The sequence below is a fragment of the Seriola dumerili genome, unplaced genomic scaffold (genome assembly GCF_002260705.1).
Source record: "Seriola dumerili isolate Sdu_G_001 unplaced genomic scaffold, Sdu_1.0 BDQW01000149.1, whole genome shotgun sequence".
Classification (NCBI taxonomy): Eukaryota; Metazoa; Chordata; class Actinopteri; order Carangiformes; family Carangidae; genus Seriola; species Seriola dumerili.
The window spans coordinates 11,814,606-11,838,710 of NW_019174404.1; the positions used below are offsets into that span (position 1 = coordinate 11,814,606).

General features: G+C 38.2%; 2 protein-coding genes across 2 annotated transcripts; one reads left to right on the forward strand and one right to left on the reverse strand.

The window, feature by feature from the left end:
- Positions 1-3,532: 3,532 nt before the first annotated feature.
- ppm1a (protein phosphatase, Mg2+/Mn2+ dependent 1A) lies at positions 3,533-17,764 on the reverse strand. Its single transcript, XM_022750127.1, has 6 exons — positions 17,328-17,764; positions 15,532-16,385; positions 15,323-15,440; positions 13,414-13,525; positions 13,199-13,256; positions 3,533-8,672 (listed from the first exon to the last, which is right to left on the reverse strand). The coding sequence occupies exons 2-6, from the start codon at positions 16,366-16,368 to the stop codon at positions 8,643-8,645; spliced, it is 1,155 nt and encodes a 384-aa protein (XP_022605848.1). The 5' UTR covers positions 16,369-16,385; positions 17,328-17,764; the 3' UTR covers positions 3,533-8,642.
- A 1,108-nt stretch (positions 17,765-18,872) lies between these two features.
- On the forward strand, positions 18,873-24,105 carry dhrs7 (dehydrogenase/reductase 7). Its single transcript, XM_022750446.1, has 7 exons — positions 18,873-19,075; positions 19,967-20,119; positions 20,328-20,434; positions 20,693-20,932; positions 21,179-21,301; positions 21,436-21,651; positions 22,835-24,105. Exons 1-7 carry the CDS (start codon positions 18,946-18,948, stop codon positions 22,874-22,876), a joined length of 1,011 nt encoding a protein of 336 aa, XP_022606167.1. The 5' UTR covers positions 18,873-18,945; the 3' UTR covers positions 22,877-24,105.

The window sequence follows — 24,105 nt, forward strand, 5'->3', positions numbered from 1 at the left end:
GCAAACGTCTGGTCCTTAAAGACATCCCTTACCTTGCTTTCCCTGTGCTTAGTGCAATCACATTTTTCCCTCCCTTTTACAGAGCAACACTGAAAAATCTGGCTCTTAGTGCACTCCAAACCAAATTAGCAAATGTGGAGCTCAGTGACCTCAGTGTAGAGACCATCCACAGAGTATGCGGTGTGCCCTACCACCCCCACCTCTTACTGCTGTGTCTGCATGGCTGCATTAGTCAAGCTCAAATGGGTTTTTCCGCCATGCGAAGCAGAGCATGACATGCGCTAAACAATGGCAGGCAGATGACGAGCCAGCTCCATTTGATGATGGCCTCTGCCGACGTGGGCACTTTTTTTTGATGTGGCGGAATATAAGGGCAGCATGATTCATTAGGGTGCACAGGTGGCCCGGGATCTAATGAGTCACATACTGTGTAGCTGTAATGTGCAAATAGCTCAAAGAGGGATGGACATGCCAAAAACAAGCTTGTTTTAGATATGAGTTATGATTTTTCTCAATTTGATGAAGATGTGCTTTTCCTAGTATATTTAAATCTGAGAGTAAAGTGCTAGTCAACAGAAAAGGTTCCCAAAGCAACAGAGGGGACACATTCAATACTACACAGTTCATACCGTGGCAATGGCCATTAACATTAGTTTGCCACAATGTGAAACTACATCTGCTGCTTATATCTTTTCATTCAATCGGGACATTATGACTAAACATCTTAAAAGTCAAGAGTCTTACATGTTGTTATTTTAGGCAACTAAAAGCTGTCATCATCATCTACTTAATAATTATATTAATAATAAATAGACACAGACTATTTCTGACAATTAACTTTCGGATGACTGTTTGTCAAAGTGAGAATGCCACTGCTGGTGTGTCTTCTCAGTCTCAGCTATTAACACTGCCCCCCTCTGGCTAGCTGGCTGCCTGATTAGAACATTGTTATTGCAATTGATCAGATATTGAGTACAAAGGAGAAAACTATAGCATGAGAGGCATTTTGTTCCATATCTAATAAGAGATATCCCCTAAATAAGAAAAAAGCAATTTATAAAATATACAGTTATATGTAATTTGGCACTGTTAACAGTTCTTAGAGTAACAAAACAAACTTCAAACATTATAAATCTATCTTTGCTTCAGTATCTTTGGATATTACAAAAAAGTATGCTTCAAAATTACTTTGTTTTAGCATGCTAGTCAATTCATCTCAGGAGCCACAACAATTCAAATTGTACCTGATCTATTAACTGCTCGCCACTGAGCACCGTTTGAACGTTTGACCTTCTAACACAGCTCATGACATTATGTTGACATTTAAAGTAATCCCTCCCACGGTTCTTAATCCCAGTGGCCGTGGACTGCCCTGACCCATCCTCTGAGCTCAAGCCCCTAACGTGCACTCGCCACACACTGACAGAAAAGGCAGCAAGACAAACACAACTCCTGATACCCAGACAAGTCAACAACACCGCCGTGCTTTAGAGGGCTCATGGGGCTCAAAACATGCAGCGATGAAAGGGCTTGTTAATTATCATACACACACTGAAGCTTTAAGTCACACGCTGAGATTCAAAGTGTAACAGGAGGACAGACCCTGTTCGTGCATCTCGTGTATTACCATTACAATTGAGTCACATATTTTAACATAGATGTTCCCAAAAAAATAAATACCAGAACAAGAATCATTTCAAAACAATTACAGCTGTTCTGAAAGTATCTCCTGAATCATTTAAGACACTAGATGAGATGATTAAAAAAAAAGATTTTTAGCCTGAGATGCCAACATTTTAACAATAAAGATTGTGATCGTCACTGCCACTAGATGTAGCACCAGACCAGCAGCACCTCAGACCAAAACAAATGCGTCGTCGGCCACAGCTCCGGCCTTTCTTAGGCCACAACCCCCGTTTCTGTCCCTTCATGTTCTCAGTCAATAAGGTGTTACGAAGTCCGGTGAAAGCGGCCACTAAATACACAACAGGGAGCACAAATGAGTTAAGTTACCCTGTGTACAACAGAGCCACCAAACACCATCTAGCCGCAATCATTAGCCCACGCTAGCATTGCCGTGATATGCTCCTAGCTAACCACAGCAACATTTGCCGAACACATTTATAATATTGCTATCAGCAAGTCAGCTAATGCTAACATTTCTTCTGTAACCAGTTACGAATGAAAACAGACATGTAACATTATGTACTTATCAAGTTACTTACTAGGAGAAGAAAAGCCAGTTCCGAGTCATGCTGGAGCCCTTTAGCAGTTCGTACGGTTCTCCATCTCGGTAAAGCCAGACCTGTATTAGCTCCACAGTCTAATTGGGAAAAGACTTGTCCTTTCACTTGACCGCTGGGGCTGGGCACCGGAATGACTGATGAAACCGGTAAAAACTTTAAAAACTTTATGGATGTTTTGACAGGTCACCGACCGACCAGGATTGAGCTGGTATTCTCCATGGCCAGTCCGCCTGTGCTCTGGTCTCATCTCTTTCTTTGTCAGAGTCCTTTTTAGGCGAAAAGTGTGATTTTCTTCGGTGGAGGACATTTTTGAAGGCCACTTTCACCTGCACACCTTACTGCACTACGCCATCTTGCATGTGGGAGGTGCCAGTGAGTTTACAAATGTGGGGAGGGCCAATGGTTTAACAGGGAGGGACTCACGTGCACTAACATGCACAGGTACATGCACTAACATGCACTCGCGGCTAGACTGGCTACCAAAGCTAAGAACTTGGATCAGAACACATATGGAGGCTGTTTGCTCCGGACACCATCCCTCCATTATACATTTACATAGAAAATAGTTCTTTCTTATGTAATTGGTAAGATTTTTCCAGCTGATTAGGGAAAAGAGGCAAAAAAACTGTGCAGTGGACAGAATATTTTTATCCAGATGTTGTTAAATAACCCTCTGGGTTTTTATTTTTTTTGTTTGTTTTTTAAAGATCTTTTTTTTTTTTTTTTAAAGAGTAGGGTTACGGTTAGGGTATCTATTTTTGGAAAGTCAGATGCTTAGTTGTGCTTAGGCACAATGTGAAGCTAACATGAGGACTGCTAGAAAGAGATTTTTTGTACATTTCATTCTACTCTTTTAACCTAATGAAAAGACAGTAAATTTACCAAACTACTCAAGATACACAGGAGATAGTCACTACTTCTTCTGCAGCTTCTTCTTTGTCACAACACAGGTTAAGAGGAATAATGAACATATGTCTGAAATTGTGTAACTGCAAACAATAAAGCTTGTACTGCATGGCATACTGTAATCAGTGTCTCATATAACTAATCATTTTCTGATATTAACACGTGTGTTTGATAATGTCTTCTATTAATCCTTGGTTCTTACAGTGGAGACACCTTTTACTTTTGAGCCGGTCAAACTGTATTTGACCGGTTGTTGTTTTTTGTTGTTTCTTTGTTTGTTTTTTTTCCTTTTCTTTAAAATTGTAGAAAGTTTCAGTAGTGCAACAAGCCCAAACAGTAAAAAGTGATGAAATGAGAGGTACAAGATGACAACCCATTTATTTAGTAATACATTCTGCAAACTAGAAATTTTATTCAAACTTCAAAGGCTAAAAAATGAAAGAAAGGAGGGAAAGAAGGGGAAAATTTTTAAGGAGCAAGGAGAAAAATGCATCAATTCACAAGCAAGGAATGCAATTTGTTCAATCAACAACACAAATAGTACAATTTAGTTCAGGGAACAAAGCTTTTTTAAACATTTTCCTTTTTTTGCCATTCCTTTGGAGCTAGAACATAATACAAAATATACAGTTATTGAACTTTGTAAAATCACTCACAGAGGCCTCTGAGAAGCATTTGAATAAACATTGACAATACTTATCTACAGCACTCTAAAGCTATTCTTGAAGGTAATCATAAATATAGCAGACATGAATGTATGTATGCACATTTTGAATGCTTACGAGGTTACCATGTTAAAACACTTGCATTTGTTAAAAGTATGACATCATCTGCAGTGGAAAGTTAAATAAGCTTTCAATACCGAAATTCAATAAGATAGGAAAAAAAAAAGCATACAAACCAGCAATGGTTGAAAAGTTGTACCTTGTGACAACCAGGACAAAGTCACTTTGTTGATAGCTTAAGTACCCTAACATGGAGACAGTTTTTAATCTGTAAGAGTGTAACGTCAGCAGCATTACTCCTCATAGTGTTTTGTTGAACAAGTACTTTAGGGGGCAACATGAGATTGGGTAAGGCAAATCGGTGAGCTTATTTATGAGCTGAAAAAGGTCAGCAAAGTGAGGCTCAGGTCGCCCTGCAAGGGGACAAATAAAACCACCACTGCTAAGGGTCACACAGTAAACGCCACCACTGAGGTACATCAATATGTACAAGAGGGCACAAGCGTTTTAAAATCTCTTCAACTTCTGCCAGGTAGTCCTCCGTACAAGAATATACAGGATGCATTCCAGGCAACCAAAGGTAACTCTGTAAATAGCTTTATATTCTTTTTTTCTACAATAACAATTTTCTGAAAAAAAAAGCTGATTATACAGATGATCAGTGCATATGACTATTGTCATTTAGTCACACCTATTTTCTCACACATCTCACATTTCTAAAACCCTGAACTTTCAACAATTCTAGACTGGAGCTAAGTGAGCATCACACAAGTGGAAAAAGTTGGTGAAATTACACAGGTGAGCATCTGAGGACACTGTTTGTGAGGGGTGGATCAGCTTACACGACAAGGCCAATAGTGTTCCTAGTTACTAATATAAGTTATCATTTGCAGTAGCCACCTAAATCATTACTTGTTTTGTACTATTCAGTCCAATACTGTACATGAGCATAGGCTTACCCCACTTAAATAGCTCAGTGTTAAAATCATAATGTTGTAGGGGGAGAACCATATGAAAACGGCTCTGATTAAAGTGAACTGCTTTCTGAACAGTTTGGATCTACATAGCATGACACAAAAACACTTCCTATAAATGTTATGAGGTATTTCAGTTCATGAAAAATTAAAATAAGGAGAATAGATGCTTGAGGGGATTTTTTCTCTTTTTTTTTCTTTCTTTCTTCTTTTTTTTGGGTAAATTTTTTGTTGAGGAAAGGGAATTAATATAAAACACCCAGATGTGACAAATCACAGCCAAGTCACTGTCAATAATCTGCTAACATTCCAGCTACAGCAATTTTGTCTTAAAAAAATGTTAATTTCTACATATATGATTTTCTGAAATAAGTCTCAGCATCATTTAAGGGCCACATCATGAATTGTACAATTTCTGGGATAAAATGCAGGACAGTCCAGTGGCATGGGTGTATCAATGGCTTCAAGATGCAAGGAAATGTGTTTGTTCTTTATTAAACTTGAAGAAAAAAATTGCGTGAAATGTTGCTTTAAGGGTCATCAACATCTACCAGATTTGCAACAAGCAGCTGGGTGCTGAAAACTGTTTGATAAGAGAGACATTTAGCGCACTTGCTTAACAAATACAGGCAATGCAGCAGAAAAAAAGAGCTTACAGAGGAAATATAAACTGCTTAACTAAATAAAATTAAAAACAAGGCATTATACGCACTGAGTTTTTTCTCAAACACTCTGGATAGATTGAGTTTTTGTTTTACATGATGTGAGTACAGTAGTAGGCTATGTGTAAGTAAACCAAAAAGATGTGAATTGAAAGACATTTTTACTGTTCTGCTGTTTTCTTTTTTTGTTGTAATTTTTGCTTTTTCATGGGAAGGAATAATCAGTGAAATCACATTTTCATGCAAACAAACACAAAGAAATCAATTTCCTGAACTGTTATTCATGTTTTTAGTAAGATGACTGTTTAAAGGTACCCTATGGAGTTTCCACTGTGAACGTAGTTAGGTTTACATTCATCACTGCTTAAAACATTGTCTTTAAGGCTTATCAAACAATTCCATACCTCACACAACATTTCAAAGGCTTTTCTTTTTGTTTGGAAGCCTGCACTTTTTGCATCAGTTTACAGTGTTATTGTCTCTAATTGGTTCAGTGGCACGTCTATGCCAAGTTACCATGACACCACCTGTTGAGACACACATCGCTGCCTCCTGTAGCTGGCAGAAGTGCATTTCATGTCATACCATGTGCTTGTCCGGTACGTTTGTCCTTGTGCACGTGCTAGTGGAGCAAGGATCCACTTATCATAACATTTCTCTACAGCACCACCAGTGGTCAAAAACTCCACAGAGTACCTTTAAAAACTAACAACAAAACATTTCAAAATAAAGTTGCTCTCTAATACCTTAACACTTTTAACATCTTTTGCAGGGTTACAGCTAGGCTCTCCTTTATATTGTTACGTCTTGTAATATAGCCTTCGCAATTCTGAGTGGTCTTTGGCCTTTTTGCCACAAAAGCATATAATGAAGCAGCTAATTTAGGATTATAGTCAAATTTAAAATCTGTACTTTGTTAAAGATTTTATAATTTGCTACCCACCACAAAGCGATGAAATAGTTAGGATTGTCATTTTGATAAATGAAGAATTACAAATTTAGCACTACTATTGAGTATTATATAGATGAAACCCTCAGCGTTGATCAGAGGGACATCAAAGTGATTAGAGGGACACCTTTGTTTGCCAAAACACACAAAAATTCAACTAACCATCCCAAGACAAACCAGAATCACATTTTGTCCATGGCAAAAAAAAAACTAACTCAAGCAACATGATTTATTCCTTGAAAGTTTAAGTCAAAAATATATACATACATAAATTTCCAACAATGCAATTTTAGACAAAAAATGGCAGAAAATAAATCTGAAATAAAACCATTTCTCTTCAAGAAATATATCTACTGTGTGTGTTAGATACAGATATAGTCAATGACTATTCATCTTTTCAAGAGGGGAATCAACTGGGAAAAAAATGAACCCACAGATCATACACTATAGCAGCAAACTGTATTGTGCTCTGGCTTGTGGTGGCGAAGGGGAGGGTTTTAAGCAGAGCAAACCCAATGGGAATAAAAAGGTGCTATACAACCATGAGAACTCATTGCAGTTAGTGGATTTGTTCTTGGTTTGAAAGTCCAAATAAAGAGCATGTGGAAAAAAAAGCCTTGTAAGTTTTAGAGTCAACAGTTTCTCCTATCTTAAAACTAGTAATTGGGTGATTTTCTCTAAAACAGTCAGTGCTTAAACGGTTCACATCAGACAAATTATCAAATGTTAAAGGTAGAAGCTAAAAATCTATCTGTACCACGTACAAAAACTGAATCTCATGGAAAAAAACTTGGCATAGGCTGTCATAAAGCTGAAACAACTGATCATAAATTATATGGCACCCACAGTGGGCACTGGTAACAATGAATGTTTAGAAAGCAATATTAAAATATGACACAATAGATGTGTAAATTAGTCAAGACCTGACTAGCTGCAAACCATTGTACACCATGGGTAAATTGAACTACTTGTGTCATCTCAGATATCTGTATAGTTCTGATATATAGCTTGAAGTTGTTCAAATAGCGTAACAGCATGTAAACTCTGTTATCCAAAGCTTTTTGGAATAAGAAGTAGTGAGAGCCTGTCTTGGGTTGATATGGAACAATGGCTGAAAAAAGGGGCAGGCAATGGGTAAGCACTGGGCAATTCCCTTAAGCTCCAGCCTTGTCTGTTGTCTGAACCACCTCAGCAAATTTGAATTAGAGTCGCACACACAGATCTGCCTTTACACTAACGTACGTGCGCACATACATACACACAAGCACCCACGCACGCTTGCAAGTATCTATCCGCACACACAAATGTGTTAACAGGGGTATTTTTTTTCATCAGACGCCTCAAAGAAATGAAAAAAAGATTTTTTTTTGCTTCACACTTCCAAACTGAGAAACACTTTGCCATTATTATTTGAGCATGTACAGAAAACCACTTACAAAAATAAAATACAATAAAAAAGCACAGGGAAAAAAATAATTAGGATTTAAATGGTTTGATATAGAGAGCTTACTGTGCTGTCAACTATACAATTTACCCGTTTCTTAAAGGAGCATAGACTAACTGAAAAAAAAGAAAGAAAGAACGAACGAAAGAAAAGTAAAAGCGCAGAGACATTGTGCCTGGAGGACAAGCAGTAATATCCACTGAACAGACATTTGTTAGAATTCCAGAAGAGCAGGAAAAGGCAGATAGTGCATAAAAGGTTCTCTTTTTCATTTCTTTCATTTTTTAACTTAAAATCAAGCTGCATTAAATACAGGCTGTTTGTACAGGACAATTGCACTTCACAAAAACAGAAATATACAAACACACACAAGGAAATGTGAATCAAATTAATTACAGCAAAAAATTGTACTACTTAAGCTGATTATTTAACAAAAAGAAAGAAAACCTTGCGGACTCACTTGTTATGGATTACTTTAGAGGAGAGTATTTAGGTGGGTGAACATAAATGGGAGACAAGACGGTGAGGATCCTGAACTCCAGAGTGGACTGGTGCTGCACTATTCCAGGTTTGTGTGCATGCAACTCCTCTTCCTCCTCCTCCTCCCATGAAATTCCCTTCTTAGAAACCAAAAGCTCAGAGTGACGGCGAGACAGACTGCTGAGCTGAGCTGCTGTGGGTCTTGAGAGGATGGTGGTTTGTAAACTCTATGCTGTGTTAGTGGTAGGAGGTTGTGTTACCACATGTCGTCTGTGGATGCAGAGTCCTTAATAAGAGAGGAGAGGAAGGAAAAACCCTTCAGACTCTGACTCTACATCCATGAGATCTCTAGCAAGAGCTGGACAGGTTTAAGCATGTATGATACAAACTGATAGATAATAGAAATCATCCAGGAGTTCATAGCGACATTTGTGTTTCAACACCATCACCTTCAACATCTAGATGCTGGAGATAACAGTACATTTTACCAAATGTAGTGTTATTTAAGAATGCAGCATTAATTCACTTCTCAAGTATACAACAGCTATATACCATGGCCATAAAAATGTACTCATTTTCTGATATGTGTCAAACCTAATTGTAAGGCCACCTTGTTCTGTATCATGGTTAACTTAATGCAAACCAAGTACTGGTTAAGAATATGATTCAAGTTTATTCAACAGTTTGCTGAACTCATAGCAAATATCTAAATTTTTAAAACAACTATTCTGGCGGTTGATGCTATATGCTGTATACTATATGGAAGCTCTAAACTATAATCAAATGTGACACAATAATTGGTCTTACGATCTACAAACTAATCCATTTAACTGTAAATAGATGCTGCTGGAATTTATTTACATGTGACATTATGCCCTCTATGCCAAAATGTGACTGATTGGGCTGAGGATATGATGAACTCATAAAGCAGACTGAGACACATGCCAGCTATATGGTCATATTTAACAACAAGCAAATGTGAAAATGGATTAATTTAATATAATAACTACATGTTAAGAGCTTAAGCATATACTTGTAATAATGGCTTCCATTATTTTCATAACTCATTTAAGTGCCATGTTATCTTACCACTACATGTAAAATACTTCACTGACAATCTTGTTAGCCAATCCTAAGGAGAGGTTCCACGAATGGAGTACTATCTACTAAAATAAACCTTATCAAAGCACATCCTTTCTTTGTTGCGCAAATATGCTCTCCTGTACAACGGCTGACCATAAGAGCATATGGGTCACATATGCGAGTGAAAATTAGAAAGCAGCAAGTATAAGAATAAGACAACAGGATGAGCAAAATACAGAAGTTTCAGGGAGGTCTCCCAGACCATCAGTGCATGTTCTTGAACTAATATTTGGAGCAAGTATACATGTGTATCCATTAAATTTTACTATGCATACTGAGCATACTTGCCATATTTTTTATCTTTTGGGATGAGTCAACTTTCTCCTTATCTTACGTTCAAGTTGCGGTTTGAGCGTGCACTAGTCTGCTGCATCATTTAAATGAGTTCAACTTTCCGATCAGCCTTGGTATGAGCAGATACCCAATATATAGTTTGTCCAAAAGTCTGAGACCACTTTCCCTCTGACCCTACTGTATAAATATTGGAGGAAAAAAAAAATTCGATTGGGACACCCATAATGTTTTTGCATGGAGTAAAATCACCTGGGTGCAGTAAGTGAGCTGTCCATAACTAAGCTGTCTGCTAGTAGACAAACTAGCTTCAGAAGCTTTCTGCTTCAGGATATCATTACAGTTTCTGTAAAGGTCTACAAATAATAATAATAATAATAATAATAATAATAATAATAATAATAATAATAGGTAATAAACATTTTTGTTTTGCCAAATTAAAGAAACACCACAAAGAAAAACAAATAAACAAAAGAATGATAGAATTGCACCTCCCTACATTGTGCCGAACAAACACCTCAAAGCTTCCCTGCATTCAGGCCATTTACATTTCGTTTTTGTACTATTGCCATTTACCGTTTAAAATATTTGCATTTACTTTCATTTTACAAACAAACTGTATACCGAAATACGAGTAGCGTACTATAACTCCCTACTAAAGTTGATGTGAAGTTGATTTTTTTTTGGTGAAAGTAAAGTATATACATTTTTTGTTTGTGTGTTATCATTATTATTTTACCAAAACATTTTTGAAATGTGTTAGTCTTTTGCACTGCTGTGATTTTTATGGATAGAAATTGTCGATATAATTCATAAAAGGTATTTTGACGAATATTTTCCCTAAAGACAAGCAAACAAAATGGAAAATGTGTAACAGTAAGGTATGTCTTAGACTAAGTTTCTCCCCCTATTTAAAATGTCAATATTATGATTTTGGCTGTTTATAAATTGCCCACATGGTCCAGCCCTTAGGAAGTAGCTTCTGTTATGTTATTGCCACTTCTTTGTTGTGAATCACAACTTAAAAACAAAAAAAAAACCAAAAAAAAAAACCACAAAAAACCCTTCTGAATTCCAGGAAATAGTACTGGCAGTTGTCAAATGTGATTATTTCTGGTGTAGGCATAATCATTACCCTCACAGAGATAATTAAATATACCTACCACAGAGTCTCCAAGGTTATTCACAGATTACACACAAAGCATCAGAAGTTGTATTCAGCTGGGCTGACCTATTGCCACATAGCACTGTATGCAGTCTGTATGCAGCTGTGTTCTTGATTACATCCGACATCCTTTCTTGTGGAGATTTTAGTAATATGTTGTGCTTTTCCACAATAGTGACCAGAATGACACTCTGTTCACAAGTTTTACTAAATAATGCAATCAATTGTACTGCCCTAATGATCCCATGGCATTTTCTGTATTCTGTGGTGGTACAATACGAATTTATAAAGGGCTATTAGGATTTCTTCAAAGATCAACACCATGCCTTAATAAAGGTTCACATCTGACAGTGAATATATTGTATATTCAGCCAAACATTACCTATTAATGTGAAGGTCTCATCCGTAGAACTAAAAGACAGAATGAGCTGGATGGATACATCCAGGGAAGGATATAAGACAATATCTTCAGTGCTGAAATTTTACAAATCACAGCAGGCTCCATGACTAACTAAGCAACCAGGCAAGGTGGATAGGTTTGACCACAACACCAAGGACGACTCAGACAGTGCAACAGATGAGAGCTATGATGAAAGATGTGACTGGGGGGATTTGAAAAAAAAAAAATACAAAGAGCTGAATGATGAAATATCAGTGGTTTTAAAAAGGAGGCACATAAAGACTGAGAGCACGACTCAAACAGACTGTGTGGTCTATTAAAACCACAGAACTGTTCAGTTACAATGCTACGTGTTGTCAAGCACGGTCCCAAAAGTATCATTTCATTTGCAGCAGCTACAATAATACTAACAATGAACTTGGCCAAATATAGACAAATTCTAAAGGGGAATAAAGTGGGATATAGTACTAAATACAGGTGATTTAAAAAGAATGATCCCAGTGCACTACAGGTGTAACAGTACAGTCACCTCACTATTAGGTATGATGCACTGGATTTTTGAATCAATAAAATTGAAAACATTTGTATTTGTTTCTCTTTAAGTCTTAATTAATATGTTGATATGCAAATTTATTTTGATGATTTCATATTTTAAGTGTGAAATACTATGCAACATTAATCTTAGAGTCGTTTGGTGCTTAGGCCAGACTTCAAATTTGAATTTCATTAAGAATTATTGTAATAATCTTGAGAAAGATGACACAAATGTGTCCAAGGAGACCTTAAGGTTGAAATGCTGCCAAAGGTGGATCAAATTACTACTCAATTAAAAGCCCGAATACAGTAACAAATACTGTGTATGGTTTCTCAAGAGCCGCTTTCAATTAATTTGCAAACATTTCCAAGAACCTAATTTCACTTTCTACCATGGAAAAGCTTTGTGTGGACTGGTGGCAAAGAAAACCTTAATTTAGCCCATTTTGTATTTAGGCCACACCACATAATACAGACAAGTCAAGGGCCTGATGGCATTCTAAAGGTACCCTAATTTCAGAAATAATTCAATGTGTGAAAGTAATTCAAAAAGTCTATCATACAAACATGAAATACTGAAACAAAGTGCCAATTTTACATGGTCAAGGACAAGATGAGCTGTGCACAATTATATAGCTGAGCCAGTGAACTTATCTGATGAAAATTTAAAAGCACCATATCTGACTAGCTTTGTGGTCTGTTTGTATACAAAGGACTAATGAGCAATGCTCCTTTAAAATCAGTATGTAAGAGAATGCAGTTTTTATTCCATCCACACAAACGGCAGATAATTTCACTTATTAGCTCTTTCCTCTTTGATTTAATGAGCACTAATTATTGAAATCAGATCATGTGGTATGAGACTGAGCCTTTTTTGGCACAGGACCTGCAATGCACTTGTGGTCCTTTGTCAAAATTAAAGCAAGCTTTGTGACTGAAGAATCACTATGACTATTTAAGAGAAACAATTGGACCATTTTCTGCTGGTGTCACCCATACAGAAAATTGTAGTATTACAACAATTGATGCTTTTATCCATTTTCTCCGTTTTTTAGATTTGCATAAACTGGGCAGAAGGCATAGAGATACCCTTGACAGGTCACTATGTCCTTACATTATGAATAAATCTCACTTGGCAACAAGCCTACGTCCTTGTTCCATTTTGTTGAATACTACTGACATGCATAAAATTGGTTAAAACTTGCTCGTCACACAACAAGCATGCATACTCCAAACAAAGCACACTTACTGGGAGTTAAAGACAAGCTGGGATACTTACTGTGTCATCACTTCGGTAGGGGTTGAGTTTGTTGTACACCGCTTCAATAACACTTCGTCTAAGGGAAAGAAACAGTATATAAATATTAAATATTGGTTTTCATTCAAATTTTTAAAAATGGGAAATTGTGATTAAACTGACAATAACTTTCAGAAAGAAAGATTTGTCATTACTTGATGATGTCCTTGTCAATTCTAACCACAAGGTTCACTCACTTGCTTGCCAGCTCTCCTCCAGGGGGGAGGTTAGGGATGCTCTCAGATGCTAACGTCCGCATAACATGGACCAAATCTGGGACACCTTCATCCCCCTGCTTTTTGATGATCTCTGTTAGAAAACAAAATTATATTGTTTTGGATCCTTTTACAAGAATGTACAAGAGTGCTTCTAAAAATTATCTGATTGATTTGTACATATTTACATGTGCAAAACAATGTGTGGCAGAGGAATGTTATACTTGAAAGCCCCTTATTCATCATGTTTAGACTGAAGAATATTAGAGTATGGTTGGGTTTTGTTAATATTGAAATGATGCACTTTAATATTGTTTTATAATAGAAACACTCCCATTCATTAATATAAAGGGGGTGAAGAGAGAGCCAATAGATGTTTTTGTATCAGAATACACATGTCTGTTCATCTTGGAAGATGGATCCCTGCTCTATGGCTTTTCTGAGGATTCTTACTTTTTTGGGGGGAGTTTTTCCTCAAGTGAATCAAGGGGTCTAAGGGTTTTGTATTCTGTGTAGACTTTTAAGCCCTTTGAGGTAAATTTGTGATTGTGGCCTCTATAAATAAAAACACACCGACTTTGCCTCCTGATAGAAAGTATAGGTTTGGTAGTGTAACACTCAAAGGGAGTGGCAATGATTTTTGAGATGTATGGCCACCTACCCAACAAAGCTCTGGTTGACAAATACCTTTTCCTGGTTGTCAAGTCACGATTGAACAAAGAGTGTTAAGATGAAATCATCACCAATTTTCCAAAACACTAAAAATGGCACTGATGTGTACTGTAACACACTATGGATTGTAAATAGTTAAGTTCTTTGCTCAAAAAAGTTAATGTAATTGATGGTTGTGTATTTTGGATCTTGGACTCCTAAGCTTATGTGATCAATATCTATTGACCAAAACACATAATTACACAAAGTGAGAACAAGTATTCAACAGCATGATAAGTTACTTGCTTCAACATATGTATGTCAGGTAAGATTCAACATTCCTCTAACAGAATAGGCCTTTAGCTTAAAGCATTTTCAATAAAATCTTTAAACATCTGAGTTGTGCCAATAAACTTTACTTTATGTGTAGAGACTGAACGTTGAACTGTTAGTTGGTGTTTCAAACCACACCCTCCCTCTCTCCAGTCTCTCCAGCATGATTATAACAAACATAACAAACACTTTAACATAATCATTGTAAACTATTGATAGAGACCTTCCTGAGATATTATGTCTGATCTAATTAAATTAAATCACACGTAATATCTCAGGAAGGTCTAAATTAAATTAGATCTATCATTTTTTTTTAATCCCGTCAGTTATGTCTAATGAAGCAGACCACAATTCATTATAGTTACAGAAAATATTTAAATACCTAGATCATACTAAGTGAGGTGTTTGCCTATTTTTAAATTCTGTCCTTCCTGACCACTGTAGGTGTTCTGTGACCATAGGTCGATCAAAGAAAAACAATTGTTCACACAGCTCTGGCGTATAAACATTTGATAACTTTTCTATTAGCATAGATGTTACTGAGGCTGGCATTATTAAAAAGTCAATGTAAAAAATTAAAGTTGCAAGCAGCGATGAACAGGCCCTCGAACTCCTGCGCACCTCGGGGGGGCTAGCAGTGCGCCATTCGAAGCGGTTGCACATCATAACGACCGCCAGACACCGCACTCATGGGGCAAGACTTATTGCATAGACCGTGCGGCAGCAGAAAAGATTTAAAGCATTTTTTATGCATTCTTATTAAAAAGTCAATGTAAAAAAATAAGGAAAATGTGGGGTTTACATTGAACAAGGAGAATAATATAAGCAGAAGGAAAAGAAATTATTATGCCAAAGCCCCAGTTTTTATGGTGATCTACAAAGGCAAAATATAACTTTTCTCCCCTACCTTCTACTCTGGCCTCCAGATATTTATCCAGCTCAGCCTCCCGTTTAACTGCTTCTGGAGATACCTTTGGGGCGCCAGGAAAGCAGATTAACACGACACTCATATTGTCCCGGCTTCCCTGTGGAAAACGAAGAACAAACATGGAGGTCAAGTAAATGAACCATGATACCAAAACAGAGAAGTGTGTAAGTTTTGTGGACACGACATACCTTGTACAAGCAGGTGTCAACAATTTCATTGCTGACTCTTTCAAGATCATCTGTCACCTCTAGCCTTGACCTAACAAACTCACACAGTTCCTCATTGGCCATGACATCCCAGATGCCATCACAAGCTAGTATAATGAATTCATCTTCCCCTTCGCATCTCTCTATTGCATAAACTTCAGGCTCAGGAGAAACAAGCTGCTCTGTAGGGCCTTTTCCATGCACACATTTGTAGTCGAAGTCTCCCAGAGCCCGAGAGACAGCTAGGGACCCATTAACTCGCTGGATCATGACTGAGCCACCGGCATTCTGGATCCTTTCCTTCTCCAGAGGGTTGCTTGGTTTGTGATCCTGTGTGAAGAAGTGCACAGCTCCGCCCCGGCTGAGGAGCCCCCGTGAGTCGCCACAGTTGATAAAGTAGGTATGGCTTGGAGAAATCATCACTCCCACTGCGGTGGAGCCACTGCGGTCCACACCATGCTTCTTCTCGGAGATGGTTCGCATGTGTTCATCAATCTGCAGAAATCCTGTGCGGATCCCATTCTTCACACTATCCACAGAGGGGTCCTCCTGCAGAGCACTCTGGAAGTCTGAGTTGGTGGTGATGTGCTCCAGCAGGTGCTCACAGCAGTACTTGGCCACCTGAGAGCCAGCATGCCCATCATAAACAGCAAAGAATGACCAGAGGTCGAGGCTATGAGGCAGACCAATTACTGCTGTGTGTGCATCTTCCATCTCTACCCGCCAACCCTGCATGCTGCTCAGCCCATACCTCAGGTTGTTACCCTCACCATGGGAATTATATTTTTCCATCTTTGGTTTGTCCAGAAATGCACCCATTGTGTCCCTCTTAAAACCTGTAACACAAATTAAAAGAGAAAAATCTATTTACAATAAATAGCATACACTTTGTGTTTACTAGTACAGCCAGTAATGTGAGAACTGTGTGGAAATAGTCAGTTTCTAATTGTGTTATTATGTAAAGGGACCTTGGAAAAATACACATACTTAATATCTGCTTCTACACAGAAGGGCACAATTTTGTATATTAATTAGGTTAAAACAGAACATCATCCATTTATGGCAAATGATTAGCATCTTGGAGCTGAGTTCAGGCCCCCTGCTCTAGTCTAAAAATAGTAGACCTGTGGACACATTTTTGCTAGGCTACATATTAGGAACACTGCTAGTGTGGATCAAATTGAAACGCCCTTAGACCACTGGCTGATCAAGTTTAGCGTGAAATGTTCTGACACAAGTAAAGTTATTTAGTGTTATTTTGAATACATCGATAACCAGCATCTCCCTGACCTTCGCAATGCAGAATACTTCACCATACTATCTAGTCGGGTGATATTAGTTAAAGCTATCGTTACATGCCTGCAGAGCTAACGCTAGCTAACCGACTGACCAGTTACTCGATAAACACAACACAATTTCGAGAAATCTGACAAATCCAACACTAACTTAACGATGTGATGAGCGAATTTACACCGTGAACCTGCTGAGTATGAACAGCTTTTGCTATTGGATTAACGCGAAAGGTTAGCTCTATGGCAAATCCAAACCACAACCCAAATAAACAAACAGCCTTGCCTAGTTGCGGGCCTTGACCCTTGTCCCTCACAGCTAACTTTGACAGGCCTCCCTCTTCCATGGTCTGCTAACGTAACGCTGAAGCAAGGAGAACCCTTGGCCTTGCTAACGTAGTATGGCTACAAGCTAACTTAGCCAAGGTAGCTAAGTGCCAAACGTTCCTCTACAGTTGCTGATTCAAGCGTAAACATTTTATTACTTACCAAATTTTCAAAATACCAGTTGACAGCAACGGAAGCTGCGACAGTGACCAGGACTGACTGGCCGCAGTTCACACCAGAGAGGGTACACCGACGAAACTAGAGGGTTTGCGGCGGTTTAGCTAGGCTAGCTAGCCAGTTAGCTAGCAATGAGCAATCGTCACTCAAGACTCAGTGCATATAAATTGTGTAAGTGCGGAGGTCCCTCTTGGCGAACGCCCGTGTTGCATTACATTATCTCAGCTGGCGATCTTAAGTATATTCTAACAGATTTTCTTGTAAATTTGTGGGCCGGAGCTTTGAGTGGCCAAGCCAGGGGGAAGCTGAAACGTCTGTCCCAGCCTCTCCACTTGACAGCTTGACAGCTTGCTAGCTAACGTTAGCTTCTGAGGAGCACAGAGCCACTGAGACAAGACCCGGATGTTGCAGGTTGCGTACTCGAAAACATGACATCATCCCTGAAGAGTTGTGGCTGCTCAGGCTACTACACAGAAGGCATGTATACAACAATATTTAAATGTCCCACATCTGTATTTGGATTGATGTCGGCTTGATAAAAATCGATCTTGCATCTAGAGTGATGTGCGTTTGCTGTGCTCTACTGTCATTAAATGATTAAATTAACTATAGGCTTGCAATAATTTAGCCATAGCCAACTGCATGGTCCTCACAGATAATAAGAGAAAATTCTAATCTGAAATAGATGCATAGCCTGTTTCCCCAACAAAAGCTTAATACAGGTCTACAGTATGTCCTTAATACCACGAAACACTCACCGTCAACTAGTGACGAACATGAGACAACCAGTACTTCACAGATTATTTTTTTTAGATTTGAATATGCCTTGTGTAATGGTAATGTTCAGGATTCTGCTGTAGAACAATCTGTACCTTTCATAAAAGAGCCCAGTGTCACGATCACCATTTTTAGCTTCTCTTGTTCATTCTCTGTTGACCAGTGCATAATGGGGCCCTGGACTATTTTTTCATCTTTCTCTTTGTTACACAATGCTTTGAATACTGCTCATTTTAATATTGTAAAGGTCAGCTTGTCTTATTTTGCTTTTCCATCTCTGTTCTGACAGAGAATTTAGTTTTGAAACAATGATTACTTTTAGAGAACCAGCAAGTTCCTGTGTAAACGTTGTTTACAGTTCATTATTGCAAAAAGCGACATTAACCACAAAGGACAGTTTCAGCAACCCCAAGAGGGCAGGAAGGATGAACACTATTGCCTAAGAAATTAAAAATGATATATAATCAGGAATGACTGAAGGTGCAACAGAAATCCAGACTTTTATCTCACCCAATAAAAGCTAAAGTCATCGAGAACCCTGAGGGTGACCTTTATAATCACTAAATTGATCATCATAAGTTGATCACTGATTAAGTAAAAACGGCGGTGCTTCCACCACTACATTAATGTTAATTTACGTATCTCCATCTTCTGCAGGTGCTGATTTTTAATTTCCGAAGCTGACAAGCCCAGAGCTTTAATTTTGAAAGTATGAGAGCGGAAGTGTCGTCATATCCGTTGGTTGTAGTTTTTTTGGTAGCAGCTTGTTTATAGTAGCTACTTAAGTCACAAGGTCTGCGTTGTACAGCTCATTCATTTCAAACCAATGGACTGTTGCATTGTATCCGCATTGTGGTGTTTTATACCACTTTATTTACTCATTCACTTCTTGTGTTTCATTTTCGTGGATGCAGACTTCACCCTGTTGTGGGCAAGTGTGATAGGACACAGGCCAGGTGAGTTCACTAAACCTGTGCTTGTGTCTATTATTTTGTCCCGATTCTTATTCACAAACAAGGGACATTCTATTCCATGATGAGTATGGGCAGTTTGAACCGTTAAACAGCGGTTAAACAGTAATTAGCTTTTCAGGTTTGACCCGTGGCTGTAACTCACACTAGGCTCCTCTGAAATCTCCAAAATTCACATTCCACTTTTTATATGTTGTGAATTTCACCTAAATCATTAAATTTCAGTGTTGTCAAATCAGGGATTCACAATCGTTTTCGTATAAAGGTCCAGTGGTGAGAGTATTTGAGACATTTTACTGTAGTAGTAGTAGTAGTAGTACCACAACGCAAAGGTTGAGTTACAAATAAAAGTACTACATGCACAATTACTATAAACGGAAGGTACAGAAATACTACAGGAAAAATATTGAAAGTAAAAGTATTCATCATTCATATTGTGCTGTAGGATTATTACTACTGCATTAATGTGTAAACATCTTGTCAAGATGGAACTAGTTTTATGTTTTGAATGTAAAATATTAATCTTAAAAGTAACAAGTGTTGTGAAAATGAATGTTGTGAAATAATTACAAAAATATTTTTCTCTGAAATTCAGTGAAGAAAAATATGAAGTAGTAATCGAAGGACACACTTAAAGTGCCCCTAACTCGTACCCAGATACAATACATACATAATACATTTTTTACACTGAACACCTCCAATACCTAAGTTACATAAAAGTACCCCAAAAGTGTATTAAGTGCAAGACACCCATTTTCCATTGTATTCAGGTGTCTCAGTAAGCTGCAACAGAGTGACAGTGAGCCAGTGCAATAATAATGTACAAAACAAATGTTTCTATATGAAATGCTGATAGTTGTGATTTGTGTTAACCAGAAAGCAAGCTGAAAGGACTGGTGGTGTGGGTCACTGGAGCCTCCAGTGGTATTGGAGAGGAGCTGGCCTACCAGTTGGCAAAGTGTGGGTCACGTCTCATCCTGTCCGCTCGACGCGAGGATGAGCTGAATAGGGTGAAACGTCACTGTTTAGGTGAGAGAATAAATACTTTCACTTCAACCCTTAAACACACTACAGTATAACACAGTCATATCTCTGCCATAAGACTTAGTGATCTTCGTTTTTCCTGCAGTTAACCTTCGCTCTCAAACCTACAATAAATTGCATAATGGTTTGGTTCATTTTCTTTCAGTCTTACTTATTTGTAACAGCTGAATTAATTTCATCATTTATTCTTAAGATTACGCTGGTCTCCATGATGAAGATATTCTTGTTCTTCCACTTGATTTGTTGGAGAGGACATCACATGAGGAAAAAACCAAAGCTGCAATCCAATACTTTGGACATGTAAGGCCACTGCAATTGCTCTTTTATAATACAGTCCATTTTCATCCTTAGTTCCATTGCAATAAGAACATTCCTGTTTCTACATTGTATTCAAAAGATAAAATGTTCACTTTACATTGTTGTTCTCTTTTCATTATACTATGTGCAGATGTAATCATGACCAACCCAAAGTATTCTGTCATTCATTGTAAGGTAAAATAAATAATTGCTGTTGTTTTCCTTGTCTCTGGTTCTGTCCACTTTTCTGTGCCTTTTCAGATCGATATCCTAATTAACAATGGTGGCCGAAGCCAGCGCTCTCTGTGCTTGGAGACCAGTGTTGACGTGTACCAGGCCTTGATGGAGCTCAATTTCTTGGGTACAGTCTCCATCACCAAGCAGGTCTTACCTCACATGACACAGCGAGGAACTGGGAGCATTGTGACTGTAAGCAGTGTGGTTGGCCTTGCTGGGGCGCCCCTGGCAACAGGATACTCTGCCAGCAAACATGCTCTGCAGGTGAAAGGAATACAGACAACAACTAATTTGATTTACTTAATGCCAGCTTGTGTAGAGAGTGCATATTTAGTGTATTCTGTGTTTGGTTTGTACACCAGGCTTCAGCTGTTTTACATAGACGCAGGTCTGGTTTGTCTGGATGTACTCTATGTTGTAGTACTTCAGTATATTAAATAAATCACTTTACAAGTGATGACCTGTCTGGACCACGGTGGATTCTGTTGATAGTTACTTTATTTTCCACAGGGTTTCTTTAATTCCCTTCGAACTGAGCTGACTGACTATCCAAACCTACTCATCAGCACAGTGTGTCCGGGGCCTGTGCAGTCACAAATTGTCCACAATGCCTTTACAGAAGAGCTGAACAAGGTAATGCTTTTTATTCATTAACACAAAACTTAAAAATCCTGTATATTATCTGTATTTCATATGTGTGATGTGATATGACAGTAGCTATTTCAGTAGTTTGGTTTCAATAACCTTTTTTCCTTCCATTACCTAAGCCTGTGGCCATAGCTGGTAACCAGGAACACAAGATGCCAACAAGTCGCTGTGTGCGTTTAATGCTGGTGGGAATTGCCAACAATGTCAAGGAAATGTGGATCGCACAGCAGCCCTTCCTTCTGTTTTACTACGCCTGGCAGTACACTCCCACATTTGCCTGGTTCATCACAAACATGTTGGGCAGGAAAAGGGTGCAGAATTTCAAAGCTGGTGTGGTAGGTATATGATGATGTAACCTTTTGAGAGAGCTACATGTACAAATTTAATATGGTATAGATTCAATCTAAGCATAGGCTTATTGTCAGGGTGGCATACCTGGTGTAAGGGTGAAAAAAAAAAAATGAATTTCACTACCTCTAATACCTCTAACAAAATATGATTTCTCACCTAATTATTGATAAAAAAAAAAAAGCATATAAGGGTATTTCCAAAAGTGTCGAACTATTCCTTAAAAGAATCAGCTAAGGTCAATAAACTCTAACTTAAAGGAATCATAAATTTGTCCCATCTTAACAGCTGCAACAACACAGGAAAGATGTAGCTACATGCTTACACAGTCGCAGGAAGAGATTTAATCAGCCAAAACAAGTGGAAACTTCTGTTTGGGATATACCATTGGTGTAGAGGACCTTTAAAATCATTCCCCATACTACTGCTAAATCATTTTCTATATTCAAGATGTATGCACACCTGGTCAAAGTCAGTTAAAAAGGCACACTACTCAGAACTCATCAGAAAGCACACAAATTTGACAGGATATACTTGTGTTTTATGTATGCTCAGCCTTGCTGTTGCACTCTAAGGTCGACCTTGCTCCATTTGAACTGGGATCGGGGGATTCTCACTGTGTGAACGGACTGAAAGTACTTGAATAGAGCAGAACGTGCCAGACACAAAGCAGAGCTGTCTCTTAACAGCTGGGGGGCCTCAGCTGTTGCTGACCTTGCTTGAGTCTAATAAGAAGACGGTGGCCAGGGTATGACAGTGAGCATGACTACTTCCCGGCGGTGCTGACTGACTGACTGACTGACTAGTGTGTCTGGTGGCCTCTGCTGGACAGTGACAGCTGAGGGCCATGCAGAAAGGTCATGTTCCAACTGGCCAGACATCAGAGCGTCACATGCTCATGCTTCAGTAGGGTCTATGATGTATTCTTTTGAGACGAAAAAATAACCTGCCGCCTGGAGTCTATGTAAGTTAATGTTAAACAGTATTCCTAACCAGTGAAGTCATTGCACTTAAAGCAGTATCAGGGTCATACCTGTGACCGCCACACATTTACTCTAGATTTACAAATCTAAAAAAGACAACTTTCATGCTCAGGTAAAAATGATACAATTTTGATTTCATTCACAGTAGTCAAACATGAGTGCTAACAGTCAGCTTTTTCTTTTGCAGGATGCAGATTCTGCATACTTCACTAAGCCTAAGACCTCCTGAAAGTCTCATCTGGAAGAGGAAACTTGTTCACTGCATTCCTAATGTCTGACCTGAATTTTGAAAGGGGTTTCCTGTTAAATCTTTGGGATTTTCACCTTCATTTAGAAGGGAAAAAATGTAAGCTCACAACTGCTTTGAAAGCTTGGAGCTCTCCTCCCAAATCATGGCAGTGTCTGACAAACATGGATACATTTTTGTTCTGTTATGCTTTCATCTCAAAACTCAATAAGTAAATCCTGTATTTAATGTGTATTTGTAACAAGCATCTTCAGATTATGTGAATTTCTGGCACAGGGCCTATATGAATTTATGAAACTAGGGCTAATGACTACATGTAAGACTGATGAGGTACTTGCACTAACCTTTTGAATGGCTAATAAAACTTAGTTTGGATCAGTCTTCTGCCCTGGCAAGTTTGTACAGTTAAATGCAACAAAACTGCTTCTGCCAAGCTATTTTATTATAAGTATATACAGTTACACATATAAAAATCAACAATATGTACAAGAGACTATGGACATAATCATTTAACTCTTTGTTCTAAATTGTAAACAAGTGAATTGTAAACAAAACAACAGCACTAAACACCTTACGCATACAGCAAGACATACCCAAGGCACATCCTTGATATCTTCAACAAAACATTAAAATTCTTGTCCCTTTTTTGTGGACGTGGAGAGGAAATTACCTGAAAACTGTGAAATCTAAAAAGTACAATAAAATCAGAGGTATTCGGCAGGTGTCTGCTAAAGGGGAGGTGGGGAAATATATTCACTTTTCTTTGAAAGCACAATCATTAATAAAGAAACCACAAAATGTATGTGCTTCAATGGAAACCTATCAGTGGTCAACTCTTTCATGATACAAATGTTCAAAGGGAACTTTTCTTTTTGAGTGTGCTGTTGTAGAAAGTAGTCCATGTTGCCAGTTAAAATCTGTTAACATGATTATGCAACTTCCACAAGAGTACAGTGGTGATGCCACTGCTTCTTCCTCTGAGATGCAGGAAATGAAGCACCAAAAAAAGTCAAATTAATGTTGAAAAACAATGTAGGTTCCCATTCAGACATCACTCTTCTGAACTCATGAGTCAACAGCTTCAAAAGTAAAACTTCAAAACTGATTGAAGTTTTCTCTTTGTTTTGCTATAGTTTCCACATAAATTTCCTAATAACCACTAACTTTGGAAATTGATGTTTTGCTGTGGGAGTACCGACTGAAAAATACGC

Coding starts and splice junctions, on each gene's coding strand:
- ppm1a (XM_022750127.1), bottom strand. CDS start 16,368: ATGGGTGCATTTCTGGACAAACCAAAGATGGAAAAATATAATTCCCAT. Junction 15,441..15,531: donor TTGACACCTGCTTGTACAAG/GTATGTCGTGTC, acceptor CGTTTTCCACAG/GGAAGCCGGGACAATATGAG. Junction 8,673..13,198: donor CCTACCGAAGTGATGACACA/GTAAGTATCCCA, acceptor TCTCTTATTAAG/GACTCTGCATCCACAGACGA.
- dhrs7 (XM_022750446.1), top strand. CDS start 18,946: ATGGACTGTTGCATTGTATCCGCATTGTGGTGTTTTATACCACTTTAT. Junction 20,120..20,327: donor GGTGAAACGTCACTGTTTAG/GTGAGAGAATAA, acceptor TTTATTCTTAAG/ATTACGCTGGTCTCCATGAT. Junction 21,652..22,834: donor AGAATTTCAAAGCTGGTGTG/GTAGGTATATGA, acceptor TTTCTTTTGCAG/GATGCAGATTCTGCATACTT.